The sequence below is a fragment of the Macrotis lagotis genome, chromosome 1, assembly GCF_037893015.1.
Source record: "Macrotis lagotis isolate mMagLag1 chromosome 1, bilby.v1.9.chrom.fasta, whole genome shotgun sequence".
Lineage (NCBI taxonomy): Eukaryota > Metazoa > Chordata > Mammalia > Peramelemorphia > Peramelidae > Macrotis > Macrotis lagotis.
In genome coordinates this window covers 434,782,486-434,799,275 of record NC_133658.1, presented here as the reverse complement: position 1 = coordinate 434,799,275, position 16,790 = coordinate 434,782,486, and the positions used below count along the sequence as shown (strand labels likewise).

The following is a 16,790-nucleotide window of genomic DNA, read 5'->3' as shown; positions in this document are numbered from 1 at the left end:
AGAATTTGAATGGTATTCAAAGGATTTTATATTTGATTCTGGAGATGAAAGGAAGTCATTGGAGCTTGCTAAGTATGAGAGTGCCATGGTCAGAGGTGCAAAGCATCAGAGTGGGAATAGACCTTAGAGACCTTTAGTCCAGCTCTCTTATTTAACAAAAGATAAACTGAGACCTAGAGACAGAAGAAATCTACTCAAGATTCTCTTTAGTCATTTTTCAGCCAATTCTGACTCTGTGATCCATTTTGGGATTTTCCTAGCAAAGCTACTGGAGGTTTATCCCTTCTTTTTCTAACTCATTTTACAGATGAAGAAACTGAGGTAAACAGGGTTAAGTGACTTGCTAAGGGTCATACAGCTAGTAAGTGTCTATGGCTAAATTTGAACTTGGATCCTCCTGATTCCAAGGTGAGTGCTCTATCCACTTTGCCAACTAGAGGTATTAGAAATTAAAGTTAATTAAGTCAAGCTATTTATTAATATTAACTTCTCCACATTTCTATAGTACTAAAGGTTTTCATTCCTTCTTCTGAAAAGAGTTGGGATGACTTCTAAAGCTTCTTTTTGCTCCAACATTCTATATTAAGAAGCAGGGTGGTTCATGGAATGGATACTATATTTGAAGTTAAAGGGTCTGGGCTCAAATTCAGACTCTAATACTTCTAGGTTTGTGATTTTGGACCTCAGTTTCCTCATCTATAAAATAAAAAGTTCTACTAGATGGCCTCTGAGTTTCCTTCCCACTCTAAATCTGTGATTATATGTTCTAAGATCCCATGTGGCTCTGCCATGTTAGATCCTAAGGTATCATCTGACTCAATGATCTCTGAGATTCTTTGTCTTAAGGGCTCTTCTAGCTCCCTCATGCTACAGGTCTGCATCCTTGAGGACAGACCTGGAGAGTTGGGAGAGCTTTTTTTAAACAAGTCTTTTTTTGTGCCATGATAAATAGTTGACCCAGGAGCCCCAATGGAAAACAGTGCCTCTTTCTCTTGTTTAGGAAGCACCTAAGCTCCTTCACTATGGCTAATCTCCTGAAGAGATGTTGAGGATTTCCGGGCAGATTAAATTACACCCCTCAGTATGCACTTTGGCAGATGCTACCCCTCAGCCAGCCAGATGGCTGACAACAGGGATGGTCTCATAGAGAAAGAATGAATACCACCACCCAGGCAGCTCTCTCTCATGCCTAGGAGGACAGAAGGGGCAGCGCCCCTCACCCCAATCCACCGGAGGTTTGCTCATTGGCAGGCATGAGGAACCAGGACATAGTTCCCACTGAGCAACCATATTCTCAAAAGATCAACTAACAACTGCAGGGAAGAGATGCACAGCTGCTGGCCTGGATTGGAAGCAGAGGCAGGTACCCCTTACCTCACAAATTTAACCCTGATAGCCCAGAACACATTCTGGAAAGATTTAAAACCTAGTCCTCTGATTCTAGACCCAGCATGCTTTCCAACATCTTGAATACATCACGAACAATATGTTAAAGTCATTCCTCTATGCAAAGATCTAGACACAGAAGCTTCAAAACTAAGGCAAGGGAAAAGCCCTGACCTTAGGAATCAAGAGACCTGCTCTCAGTTCCCAGCTCTAAGTTACTGGCTATAGGTCCATGAGTAAACCATTTTGTCCTGGGTCTCAGTTTCCTCATCTGCAAAATAGGAATATTAATACACTATCTACCTAACAGCCCTGTGATGAAGGAAGTACTGGGGACTTGTAGACATTTAAATTATCATCATTATCATTATCATTGTTAATATTATTATTAGAGGATAAAATCCAAAAACATTCAAAACTATACATATTCTGGGTCTCACTAAACTTCCCAGTTTATTCTTACTACTGCCCCTTCAAAATTCTAAGTTCCAGCCAATTGGAGATTCAGAATTTTTGTCTACACTTTTGTTTTCCCAATTCCATAGACCTCCTTCCTGAGAATGCCCTGCCTCCCTTTGTCATGAGGTCCTCTTATCCAATTTCTCCTCATCCTTCCACATCTCAGTACAAACAAGACCCCCCTCAAAGAAACCTGATCCCTTAATCCCAGAGCATTTGACCCCTTCTCTAAATGACATCCTCTCCCAACCCCAAGGTGAATCAGACCTGCAGATAGTCTTATCATCCTAAGTAGATGGTGAGTTCCCTGAGGACTTATCTTTGTGTCCTCAGAAGGCTTTGGTTCAAATCCTGACTGTCACCTACTTACCTGTGTGATTCTGGGAAAGCCATTTCAATCCAGGCCTCAGATTTTTCATTAGTAAAATAAGAGGCTGGTTCTACATAATCTCTAAGGTCCCTCATAGTACCAAAGCTATTATCCAAAATTCCCAACCCAGAATATCTCACAGTAGGTGTTTAATAAACAATTGCTAAAAAAAAGGAATCAACAAAGAAGGAGATTTTTCCATAAGGCTGACGATGAAAATAATTGCCCTGTTCTCTGGAAGGGTGTGGAGAAGAGATCTCGCCCACCACTGGAGTCAACATATTGGCTCCTTCAATCTCCCCCACCACAAATTCACCATGAAACAAGAAATACTGGCTCCTCTTATGACAGGTGTGAATTCTCCAGGCCTGTATAGCATCCCTTTCTCCTGCTCCTGCCAACTCCTCAAGCCTCACCTGGAAGCCTCAGGCCTTTTCCCAAACTCAACCTAGCTATTGGTTGGCCTGAGCTATGAGCTTTCCATGAAGTATCAGTCATCCCCAATAAATCTGACTGTCCAAAAGCTGAATCCTCTCTAGAGGAAAGTCCACAAGTCAACCCAGCTTCCCTCCAACAAAGTATACAGCCCCATTAGAAGAAGCTTTAGAATATTCTTAAGCCATTCTTCCTTATAGCAACTCCAGGGAATGTTTCCCAATACTATATATTACCTTATATTACAAGTGATGGCACCAATGATTAACATTGGGATTCTGGTCATTTTTAAGGAATAGAATACACTTAGCAGAATACAACTTCACCTGCCATTTTCATCATATTGGTGAAGTAAAGGATTCTGATCCCTCTCTGGAGGATTAAAATATTTTAGAGCTAAATTTTCTCAGACCTCCTAATGAGAAATATGATTTAATGTGGGGAAAAGAAGTAATATTATTTTTAAATTTTGGCAGCTTGTTTTATGCCTCTGCATTTCATAAAAAAATTATATTTTTGGTCATTTTATCTGGAAAATAGCATGTATTTTACAATTAATGGGAAAAGATGATCCAGGAATATTTATTGATACTTGCGCCATTCATACCTTAATAAATACCCTATCATATATGATAGCAATATTAAGCAATCACCATCCCTTGAACACTGAAATTAGTTTAGGAATTGAATGCTTTTTTTTTAAAATCATGTATATTTTAAATTAGTAATAAAATTGAGTTTGTTGGGTTTGGGGCTGTTGTTGCTGTTGTTTTTTATTTTACAGAAAAAAAAGAGGGGGCAGGGAGATATCTAGAGAGACTCTTGAACTATAAATCATGCCTGAGAGATGGAACTGATATACTAAGGCTCTTTGATTACTTACAGCCCTATCCAAAAGATGAAGTAGAAGTCCAAGTGGTACAGTGGCTGATCCCAGAGCCAGGAGTCAGAAACCTTGGGCCATGGCCAGAAACTACTACTAATTCAAACCAAGATTTGATGAGCTCTGACACCATTCTTTTAGTACTGATATTTTGTTGCTATGAATGCCTTGGAGGTCAGACCTTCTCCAACTATGTCAGGGTAGTCTGAAATAAAACCTCTGCCAGATCTCAGAAGAGGAATTGCCTAAATCAATTGGGAACCTGTCAGATATGAGAGTCCTCAAGTTTAAGTCTAGTTTGAAACACAATTGTGAAGACAATTAGGTCTTTACCACTGAGATGGTAAAATGGTTAGAGTCAGGGAAATGTTAGTTCAAATCCAATCTCAGACATTTATTTGCTATGTGATCTTGGGTTAGTCACTTAACTTCTGCCTGCTTCAGTTTCCTCAACTGTAAAAAAGAGGTTCTTGTAAGGATTAAATGGGATAACATTTGTAAAAGACATTGAAAACCTTAAAACCTTATGTAGAGGCAGCTAGGTGGTGCAGTAGATAAAGCACCAAGCATCAGGAGGACCTAAGTTCAAATACAGCTTCAGACACTTAATAATTACCTAGCTAAGTGACCTTGGGCAAGTCACTTAACCCCATTGCCTTGCCAAAAAAAAAACCAAAACCAAAACCTTACATAAGAGTGAGATAGTTATATAACATTGGGTATGGAGTAAAGAGATCTGAGATTAAATCAGACACTAATGAGGTGAAAAATAAATAAAATAATATAGCTAGATTTCTCAGTCTTATCTATGATATAGAGATAACAATAATACTACCTCACAGGGTTGTGAGGATATAATGAAATGCAAAGCTTTCTTTAAAAGTTCAGCTTAACATCTCTGAGATATCATCTCACACCTCTCAGACTGGCCAATATGACCAGAAAGCACAATGATCAATGTTGGAAGGGATGCAGGAAATCTGGGACACTAATACATTTTTGGTGGAGCTGTGAACTCATCCAACCTTTCTGGAGAAGCAATTTGGAACTACACCCAAAGGGCAACAAAAATGTACATACCCTTTGACCCAGCAATACCACTACTGGGTCTATACCTGAAGAGATGATTTTAAAAAAGGTAAAAACATCATTTGTACAAAAATATTTATACCAGCCCTGTTTGTGGTGGCAAAAAATGGAAATTAAGTGAATGTCCATCAATTGGGGAATGGCTCAACAACTGTGGCACATGTATGTCATGGAACACTACTGTTCTATTAGAAACCAGGAGGGATGGTGATTCAGGGAAGACTGGAAAGACTTACATGAACTGATGATGAATGAGATGAGCAGAACCAGAAAAACACTGTACACCCCAACAGCAACATGGGGGCGATGATCAACCCTGTTGGACTTGCTCATCCCTTCAGTGAAACAACCAGGAATAATTTTGAGCTATCTGCAATGGAGAATACCATCTGTATCCAGAGAAAGAATTATGGACTTTGACCAAAGACTAAAGACTATTACCATCAAATTAGAAAAAAAAAAACCAGTATATTATTATGTAATTTTACTATTTCATACTTTATTTTTCTTCCTTAAGGATATGATTTCTCCATCATCACATTCAACTGAGATCAATATAGAACATGGAACCAATGTAAACACTAACAGAATGCTTTCTGGGGGGGGAGCAAGAATGGGGGAAAAATTGTAAAACTCAAAATAAATAAACTCTTTAAAAAATAAAAATAAAAAATAAAAGTTCAGCTTAAATGCCACCTCTAACTTGAAGCCTTTCCAGATCCTCACATGAGCCCCCATAAATTACTTTAATATCTTTTCATAAATTTTGTATATTCATGCATATGTACATATTGTCTCACCTTCTCCAATTGTAAACTGAATTTTTTTTTTATTCTTAGCATCTCTTTACCCTTATTCCCATTAAATTTCATCTTATTGGATTCAGTTCAATGTTCCATGCTGTTGAGCTCTTTTTGCATCCCTCAACCACATGTTAACCAAACCCTTCTTGCTTATGCTATCTACAAATCTGATCCAATTTAATTCAACAAGTATTTATTAAGCATTTCTAGTGTTTGAGATACCAAACTGGCTTCTGGTGATACAAATACAAAATCTAAACAATCTCTGCCCTTCGAGGTCTTATACTCTACCATATTCTCTCTAGGTCTTTATCTAAGCCAGAGATAAAAATGTCAAACACCAGTGACTTGGCTAAGGGCAAATCCCTAGAGTCCTCTCTTAGAGTCTTGTCATTGGAACTTATCAAAAATGGTTGGGTGCTCTTATTATCTCCTTACTCTTTGAGGGTTTCAATTCCCTATTGGCCATTTTTATTCTTTCTTGTCTGGTAAAAAATCATTTTCCTTTACAAGGATAACAGAAATACCATAAACAGTAAGTAATTCTGGATTCACTAATGAAGACAGAACTGGTCTCAGATCCAGAAGATCTGGATTCAAGTGCTGCTGCTGATACATACAGACTGTGTGATAAATCACTTAACCTTGCCATGCTCTAGGAAATTCTCTAAAACTACAATGATACATAGAAGATGTCCTTCAGGAACAGGAGTTTATTTATCTGAGAATTCCCTGCATCTATGAAGTCACAGATCCATTTGTTATTCATCTCATCTGCCTAGAGAAGCAGCAGCCTTAAAAATAATAATAAAAATAAGAAATAGCTTAACATGTATATAGTGCTATTATGTGCCAGGCAAGTAATGCACTACGTAATTTTAAATTAAATCTCAGGGTAGCTAGGTGGCGTAGTGGACAGAGCACCAGCCCTGGAGTCAGGAGGACCTGAGTTCAAATCCGACCTCAGACACTTAATGATTACCTAGCTGTGTGGACTTTGGCAAGCCACTTAACCCCACTGCCTTGCAAAAAACCTAAAAAATAAAAATGAAAATAAAAATTAATTAATTAATTAAATCTTATTTGTTCCTCACAGCAATGTTATAAAGGAAGGTGTTATTGTTATCCCCCATTTTACAGATAAAGAAATTGAGGTAAGCAGTGGTTAAGTGACTTGCCCAAGGTCACACAGCTTATAATCATTTGAGGACAGATTTGAAACTGTGTCTTCCTAACTCCAGCTTACACACTAACCACTGCCTCAAATAAAAGCCAAATGAATGTCATTTATAGCTTCATTGCATATAGAAGAGAATAGCAGACTATTCTATATGAGAATTCCATAGGGACATTTAGCAATTAGCCTTAGAGGGACATACTAGCTGCCTTCCAGCAACTATGTCAGAGAAGCATTAGACTCACTTGGTTGGGCCTCATAAGGCACAACTAGAAATAATGTTGTGTACAGGAGGGAAGAAGTTACAGGGAGGCCATGTCAGCTAAATATGAGAAAAAATTTCCTTACAACAGGAGATAACCAACCATAGAATAGGCTGACTCAGAAGAGTGAGTTTCTCATCACTGCAAAGATTAGATCACCACTTGGAAGGGATGTTGTTATAAGATAAAGACTGAATCCCCTGAAGTTTATTTCAGAGTTCTTCATTCTGTGCTGTGCATCTGTATTTGTCTCCCTACTCTATATACTTGGGTTGTCCTGTTGATATCTGCCTTGGGCCATCTTCAAAGACAAAGACCAAATGCTCTGTGAAAAGATGGTGACCCATTCCACTCTCAGGTCAGAGAGAATGTCAAGAGATTTGATGGCTCCTGCATCTCATCCCAACAGCATTTTAAGCTCTCATGCACATGTCATGTTCTGAATTGCATCACATTCATCTGTACCCATGTTTGATCTCCCCTTTAATTCTGGGGCTCCTGAAGCTGACTTGTTAAGTTTTTACTGTGATCATTGAAACCTTGGAAATTAGCAAATGTACAAAGGACTTAATTTAGTGGGTTTTTTTGATCATCCATACTTAAGAAAGTGAAGGAGAAAATGCTAAGAATATATATTAAACTTAAAAGTAAGAGGTGCATTTTTAAAGAACTGGTTGTTAAACATTTACCACAAGAATAATGTCCTTATTCAATAGCATCATATTAGTGATTTGTGGTGGTGTATTAGTGGTGATGGTGGTAGTAGGAATAACAGTAACAATGATAATAATAACCAGCATTTATACAACTTTTAGATTTGTAAAATATAAATATTATCTCAGTTAATCCTCACAACAACCCCATTCCACAAATGGAGAAACTTAAGCTCACAAAAATGAAGTAACTTGCCCACAGTCACCTAGCTAATAAGTGTTCAAGCTGGGGTTTGAACCTAGGTCTTCCTGGCTCCAATACTGCCTATCTCATATCAAAAAGAGAACTGAACTTGACATTAGAGAACCTAAGTTTGCATTGAGGATTTTTAGTTATGTGATCCTAGGTAAGTCACTGGGTATCATCTGTACAATCAGAAGACCCTTCTAGTCTAATCTATACATGACTATAGATTGTGTCCACGTAGATAAGGGACTAGAATTCCTGTCACTAACAATGAGCAAACATAGGCACTTAAAACATTTGATAAATGAACACATTCTATAGGATGACTAATCATTCTAATTCATTCTTGTTCAGACTTTTATCATTATCATCATTATCATCGTCATCATCATCATCATCATAGCCTCCTATCTGGTCTCCCTGCCTCTAGCTTCTTTTCCCTCCAGGATATTGTTCATAGACCTTACAAAATTTTCCTAACCCCACCTTTCTCTAAACTATAACTCTTCTATAAAAATAAAACAAAAACAAAATATTAAAATCAACTTTCAGTGGCTCCCTATTACCTCTAGAACTAAAGAAAAACTTCTTAAGCCTGCTATTCAAGGTCCTCTACAATCTAACTCCAACATTCCTTTCTAGCCTTCTATAATATTCCTCACCTTCACACACCCTACTTTCTGAGAAAACTAGGCTACCACTCCTCCTTTTCCCAGCCTCTAAACATTTGCTTATGTCACCTCTTCCCCTGCCTAGAATGTACCCCTTTTAACTTCTTTTTTCCCCTAGAAGGCCCAGCTCAAATGACACTACCCCAAACTGAAAATGAGCTCTTCCTTCTCAGAATTTCCTAAAGCACATTGCTTTTATCTTACCAATGTGTCTCTATATTCTCCTCTTTGTGTCACATTTTTGTACCATGCATGGTCCTTTGCCTAGTAGATTATAAGCTCCCTGAGGGCAGGGAATATGAATTTGTCTTTTTTTCCAACTTTGTATTCCTTGCACAAAGTAAGCAATTAATAGATGTTCATTATCTTGAACAAAACTGAATTGATGCCCAGGTCTCAACAACCAGCAGCAACATACCAAGCTTCACGCATTCCCTAGGCAGACTGAACTAGGTTGGGCAGTAATACCTTGGCATGACTCATTATGAAAACACACAGACTCCAACCCCAAACAAGGATAATCTGCCAAGATAAAACACAATGTGAAATCATGAGCTGTATGAACACTGGGCAAATCTAATCCAGACCCAAAGTCAGGGACTAACAGAAATTAGGTTTAAAAAAGGGTGATTGGGGATGGCTAGGTAGCACAGCAGATAGAGCACCAGCCCTGGAGTCAGGAGTACCTGAGTTCAAATCCAGCCTTAGATACTTAATAATTACCTAGCTGTGTGGCCTTGGGCAAACTACTTAATCCCATTGCCTTGCAAAAAAAAAAAAAATTTTTAAAAAGTGACTGGGAATTATGTGACTTGCATTCTAATCTCTTTTCTGTCACTACTTCTGTATGACCTTATGCAAGTGTCCTTTCCTCTCTGGACCTCAATTCCTCCATATTTAAATGAAGGGGTGGTGCAGTGGATAGAGCACTGATCTTGGAGTCAGGAGGACAAGAGTTCAACTCCCCCCTCAGACATCTGACACTTCTTAGCTGTGTGACCTCGGATAAATCATTTAATCCTAATTTCCTCATATCCAGGGCCAGGGCCATCTCCAGTCTTCTTGATCCAGAAGGTTCTGGAGGAGAAAGTGAGTCTGGTAACTCAGCATAGCACTCGCCCTCACTCAAACCCAATCCATGTGCTTGTCATGGCATCATATGCTATCATGATCATCTTCAAGATCAAAGGACAAACAAACATCAAATGAAGGGATCCAACTACACTAAACAGTTTTTAAGGCCCTTTTCCTACTTTAATATTCAATATTCCAGGGGCAGCTAGGTGTTGCAGTGGATAGAGCACCATCTCTAGAGTCAGAGGACCTGAGTTCAAATTTGAACTCAGACACTTACTACTTACTTAGCTGTATGACTTTGGGAAAGTCACTTAACCCCATTGCCTTGCCAAAAAAACCACCCCAAAATATTCACCATTTTATATTCTAATCAATCTTTCCATCTACAACATTCTGTGTTCTTAAGTTGTGGTATATGAATGTGTTGAAGTATTATTGTTCTCTAAGAAATCATGAGCAGTTGAATTTTAGAAAAGCCTGGAAATACCTCCATGAACTGATGTTGAGTGAAGTGAGAAGAGCCAGGAAAACACTGTACACATTATCAACAATACTGTGAGATGATCAACTATGATGGACTGAGCTCCCCTCTCAGTGATCAATGATCAATCCTAGGTTATAGAAAATGTCATCCACATTCAGACAAAAAACTAAGGAGTTTGAATGCAGAGCAAAATATATTATGTTTATTTAAAAAATTTTTTTATATTTTCCTTTCTCATGATTTTTTTGTCTCTTAGTTCTAATTCCTCTTTCACAACATGAAAATATATTAAACGTGATTGTACAAATACAACCTATATGAGATCGTTGCCATGTGGAGAGGGGAGGGAAGGGAGGATGGTAGAAAAATGTGGAACTCAAAAACTTGCAAAAGGATAAATATTAAAAACCATCTTTGCTGGAGAACATCATCAAAAACAAACTAGATGATTTTGATTACATTAAATTAAAAAGCTTTTGCACAGATAAAACCACTGTAACCAAGATCAAAAGAAATGTAGTAAATTGGGAAACAATCTTTACAGCTAATGATTCTGACAAAGGACTCATTTCTAAAAAATACAGAGAACTGAGTCATATTTTTAAAGCAAAAAGCCATTCCCCAATTGACAAATGATCAAAGGATATGCAAAGGCAATTTACAGATGAGGAGATCAAAGCAATCAATAGCCATATGAAAAATTGCTCTAAATCATTAATTATTAGAGAAATGCAAATTAAAGCTTCTCTGAAGTACACCTCTCAGACTGGCCAATATGACCAGAAAGGATAATGATCATTGTTGGAAGGGTTGTGGGAAATCTGGGACACTATTACACTGTTGGTTGAGCTGTGAACTCATCCAACCTTTCTGGAGAGAAATTTGGAACTACGCCCAAAGGGCAACAAAAATGAGCATACCCAGCAATACCACTACTGGGTCTATACCCTGAAGAGATGATGAAAAAGGGTAAAAACATCACTTGTACAAAAATATTCATAGCAGCCCTATTTGTGGTAGCAAAGAATTGGAAATCAAGTAAATGTCCTTCAATTGGGGAATGGCTTAGCAAACTGTGGTATATGTATGTCATGGAACACTACTGTTCTATTAGAAACCAGGAGGGATGGGAATTCAGGGAAGCCTGGAGGGATTTGCATGAACTGATGCTGAGTGAGATGAGCAGAACAAGAAAAACACAGTACACCCTAACAGCACCATGGGGGTGATATTCAACCTTGAAGGACTAGTTCATTCCATCAGTGCAACAATAGGGAACAATTTGGGGCTGTCTGCAATAGAGAATAGCATCTGTATCCAGAGAAAGAACTGTGGAATTCGAACAAAGTTCAAGGACTATTCCCTTTAATTTAGAAAAAAAAAAAGGTATCTTATTGTCTGATCTTGTTATCTCTTAGACTTTTTGTTTCTTCCTTAATGATATGATTTCTCTCTCATCACACTCAATTTGGATCAATGTGCAACATGGAAACAAAGTAAAGACTGACAGATTGCTTTCCGTGGCGGGGGGGGGGGGGGGGGTAAGATTGGGGGGAAAATTGTAAAACTCAAATAATATCTTTAATAAAAAAAAGAATAAAGTACATAAATTTCCATTCCTCTATGAAAAAAAAATGTGTTCTTTGTTCTAAGGTTCAGTAGAAGTTTAAAAGTCCAAGTTGTATGGTCTAAATTTCCTTCTAGCTCTGACATTCTGCTTTTTATTTTTAAGGACCCTCCCATTTCTATATATTTGTTCTCTCTCTCTCTCTCTCTCTCTCTCCCCTCTCTCTGTTTCTCAATCCATATATATGTGTTTGTGTGTGTGTGTATGTATGTATATTCTCTCTATATATATGTATAATAGATAAATCCTAGTAATATATAGGATATACATATATCCTATATATTCTAAAGGTCCTTCCAGCTTTCACATTCCAATTGATCTTTATTCCATGTTTTTTTAAGGCCTGCCATTTTAGGATAGTTATACTAACTTTTTGACCTTTCCATTCCACTAAAAATGAGGGAGATGAGCTAGATTGTTTCTAAAGGAATTAGAAGGTTGGTTCTTTCTAGAACCCATTTTCACTGAGTTTCATAACCTAATAGGAATCAGATGAAAACAAATTATTCAGTCTGTCTTTTGACCCAGTCTCAAACTCAATCCCTTCCAAAAAATGCATCTCAGCCCTAGGCAGCCATGATTATATCTATTGCAAATTTTATATTGCCCCATTTGATAGCAGGCACCAAAATCACAAAATCTCAAACCAGGAAGGGGAGATTCCAGTTCAGAAATTCCCTATCCCCCAGATATATTAGATATATGATATATTAAACAAATAGGTATAAAATTTCTGCTTGAAGCCCTCCAAGTGATAAATAATCTCTTTTAGACATGCAAAGCCATTGATCAGCATTCTCAGGGGACCAGCTGACTCAAGAGGCTGGGGTTTCAATGAAAGGTCCAATCCAGTCAAGGAAAACAGCCTTTCCCCCAAGTCACACTTACCTGAAGCATTAGCTCACAGTCATCCCGGCCAACAAATATCATTTCTCTGGGCAACCGGTGGCGGGTGCCACTGCTGCTCACCAGAAACCATGATGTCACACTCATCTTGTTAACTTTCACTTCCTCTTTAAGCTTCCTAGAAAAAAAAAAAAGAGGGGAGGGAATATATTAGATCTTAAGACCTAGATTCAAATCCTGGTTCATTCACTTACTGCTTGTGAAAGCATGAGAAAAATCACTTGAGTCTCAGTTCCCTCATCTATAAAATGATATTAACCTAAGTCAGTGGTATCAAACTCAAATACAAATGAATCCCTGTATATTGCATAATGACTCAGAAAACCACAGTTTAACATCAACTAGAGTGCTGGGTCTGGAGTCAGGAAATCTCATTTTAATGAGTTCAAATCTGATACTAATATGTGACCCTGGGCAAGTCACTTAACCTTGTTTGCCTCAATTTCCTCATCTGAAGCTGGACAAGGAAATTGTCCTGGACAAGGCAAACCATTCCAGGAAGCCAAGAAAACCTCAAATGGGGTCACAAAGAGTTAGACATGATTACAAGGACTGAATAACAATAACAACATGCTATATGGCATTTTTATTTATTTTTTTAAATTCCTAATTATATTTTAATCTGGTTCCCAATGACTGGGATATTTTTGTGGTCCTGAGGGTCCCTAGTTTGATACTTCTAGTCTAAATGACCTCTAGGGTCCTTTCAACTCAAAAGTTTATGATTCATTCATTCAACAAATATTTATTAAGCACTTGCTGTTTATAATGCCATATTCTTCTTGTTCAAAGTGATATGAAGTTTAAATGTAGTAGGCTCCTGTCCTCACAGAACTCACAGTTCAGTAGGGACATAAAACACAAACCTTGATTGCTAAATTACACAATCTTATGTGACAAATGCATTACAGTGATCTTATGATCCCTATATGCCAGGAAAGCTTCCTTCCAGGGATGGAGCAAGGCCAGAATAGGGACAGAAAACAGTGGGGATTCTACTCATAGCCAGAAGAGTTATACCTTGAGTCTGACAGGGAAAATGAAAACAGCCGTGATTTTCTTAGCTAAAGTGACCTACAAAAAAACAAATGGTAAAATATAAGCTATTGGTTGTAGCTTACCCCTATTCTCTATGACTTCAAAAGTGCCTTCTAGTTTTAAATCCTGTGATTCTAGTATTAGTTAATTTCTAATGTCCCTTCCAGCTCTAAATTCACTTTATAAATGATCTTATTACTAAATTAAGATGACCTAGTCTCCTTTACAATCCTCAAAATCAGGGATACTCCCCTGCCATTATCTAAGACATACACTGGGCTAGAATGTGGTTTTCTCTACTTCTAAATGCTAACCTTCATTCAAGAAATAACTCAAGTCTCATTAACTTTTCAGAATCTTCCCTTAATTACCTCCAGCTTCAGAGATCTTTCCTCAAACCCTCTTTACCATGAGTGTCCAAATGAACCCTATCACCCAACAAAAACTTGTCAAAGGCCACATATAGAATTTAATATTAATTAATGAATAATATTAATATTACAACAATGTAATCCATATTCCAATGAGTATAATAATAAAATATAATAATGCCCCATGAATAGGTTTTATGGGCCATATCTGCAAACAGAATTACAGGGCATACTGCTCCCCTCCTCTCATCATGAATTATACATTGATTAGGGTGCTTCCTGAGAGTGAAACCTGGATCCTTAGTCATATTAAGACCACACTCCCCAAGGGCAGAATTTCAGCCTCATCCTTCTTCCCCACCCCCATCCCCCATCCCCTAAACTATGAGCTGAAGGCAAAAACCTTGTCTTTTTCTTTGACAACAGAGTAGGGATGAAATATGTCTGAGTATACTTGACTTCCACTCTATGACCTCATTTGGAGATTAACAATCTCTGATACAGTAGGTAAATCCTAAGCAGTGGTTCTACATTAGTTTGTCTTGATCAAGAATACTTTTTTTTGGTACTATTAGATAATAAAGTGTTTTAAGGAAGGGAAGCCTTTTTCTAGATAATTATTCCATTTTTATTATTTAATTCTAAATTAATACCTTAAAATATTATATTGTTAATTATTTGCATATTAACAATCATTAATTATTGATACATTAAATTAAATTAATTTAAACTTTAAAAATTAAACATATTTAGAAGCCATCAAGAACAGAAATTAGAGAGCTATAAACAATAAGCCATATCCCATTTGTTTTTGTGTAGCATTTAAGCTAAGAATATTTTTTTTTCATTTTTAAAATAAGGCTATAGTTTGCAGACTTTTTGATTTAAACCCAAATCCTAAGTTTACAGATGAGATCCAGAATGGTCCAAAATTTAGTACTTTTTCCATTGTTTCTTACTTTCTCCTCCTTTAGTACATAGGTAAATTAAGGGGGGGGGGAGAATGATTGCCCCAGATTACACAGGAAATAGCAGTGAGAGATTCAAACCTAGGGTTTTTTCCCTACTTTGCTGTTATATCATTAACTTTGACTCCAGATCTAATATGGGACTTGACACATCAGATTGGGGATGGGTCATGTTTCTTCCCTTCCTTCTCTCACACTCAGGCATATTAGAAAGTGATTCAGCAAGATACAGGATATGTGGTGATATAAGAAACAGAAAATATCAATTAAAAACCTATTTAAAAGACAAAATGATTCAGTAGAAAAAAAGAGTTGTCTTAAAACCATGGTTAAAGTCCTTACAGTAGAGTCAGGCCTCGTTCTTCATTTTGGTCAAAAGATTCATCTAGTTCTATCCAATTCTGCATTTGGGAGGGACCTGAGCCTGGTCCCATCTTGTTCTCCCCCCCACACTCCCTGGCTAAGGGCCTCAAGCCTCAGAGATACCCAACATCATGAGCCAGCCAAGGGCTGGGAAACACTAGCTTCTGCCACAGCATGTCAGCTGATAAGCATGGTCAGGCCTGTTGTCCAGGAAGGGGGGGTGGGTTGGAGGTTATCAAGAATACAGCTTCATTGAATACAGGCTTTCCTATTTAAAGCGAGCAGTTCTATACCGATACCATCTGATAATTCACTCTAGGAAAAGCCAGGAGTGACACTGTAACGAGCACTGAAGTCATCACAACAGACTTGTGATGCCTGCCAATTCAAGCTGCTTGATCATTTAGGGATCAGGAATATTCCAATCCCACTCCAAGCTTCCTAGGGGGCAACACCTGAGTCCAATGCTGCTCTTCCATCACTAGGACAATGAGTTTGGCTTATATTAGCATAACTCCTTCCTGGTTCCTGGCTCCAGGCCAACCAAGACCCAAAGATTATTTAACTTTATCATGAAAGTACCTAACATTTCTACAATGGTTTGTGATTTATAAAGGGGATAGGGTAAAGACTGGATTTGCAATTTCATTGATTTTGATGAGGAAACTTCCTAAATCTTACAGGTCAGTACCACCTTTTCAGTTTACAGTCTAGAAAGGGTGTCTTAGATGACTTGTCCAGAGTCATGCAGCCACTATGCATCAGAGGAGAGACTTGACTCTATAGCCAACTTAAATAAAAATAAGACGCTCCATCTCTTGGTACTTTCTCAGGCTGTCCCCCCTGCCTGGAATGTTCTCCCTCCTTATCTCCACCTCCTAGCTCCCTGACTTCCTTCAAGTACCCACTAAAATCCCTCCTCCTATCCTGATCCCTCCTAATTCCAGTGCCTTTCTTCTGTTAATTATTATTTCCTATTCATGCTGGATAAAGGTTGTTTGTACACATCTGTTTGATGTGAGCTCTTTGAGAAAAGTGATTGTCTTTTGCTTCTGTTTATATCGCCAACACTTAACAGAGTCTGGACAGTGGTTCTACATGAGTTTGATCAAGGATTTTTTTTTTTTTTTGGTACTATTAGGGAATAAGATGCTTTAAGGAATTTACTGACTGATTGATTCAATATTCACTACTCCATCAGGTCTCCCTGGGGAGATGGATTTTTTTATGATTTACAGAAATGTCAAGCATTGTGCTCCATGGAAAAATATACCATGTGACAGACTTGGTAAGTCCAGGTATGTTAGTTTAAAGGCAAGATTTACAAAGTGTATTTGAAATATCAGGATCTGGTCAGAAGGCAACTCAAGACCAGTTTCTCCACACCCTCTGGACTTTCAGAGGATAGGGTCTGGGTTTCCTCTTCCATCACAATGTCTCCAGGCTACCTTTCCAGCACTCTTATATTTTCCTCCCCATGGTCCAGCCAAACTGGCCATTTTGTTGTCTGTTCTCTGAGT

General features: G+C 37.9%; 1 protein-coding gene across 3 annotated transcripts in view; it reads right to left on the bottom strand.

The window, feature by feature from the left end:
- Positions 1-16,790, bottom strand: part of CEP170B (centrosomal protein 170B) — a 105,799-nt gene that overhangs the window by 85,684 nt on the left and 3,325 nt on the right. For 2 of the 3 annotated variants that reach the window (XM_074213239.1, XM_074213241.1), the window contains exon 2: positions 12,513-12,648. In XM_074213239.1, coding sequence (XP_074069340.1) covers positions 12,513-12,617 — 105 coding nt within the window. In that variant the 5' untranslated portion in view covers positions 12,618-12,648. Of the gene's footprint in view, positions 1-12,512; positions 12,649-13,550; positions 13,605-16,790 lie in introns of all 3 variants that reach the window. The other variant, XM_074213240.1, reaches the window with a different exon arrangement.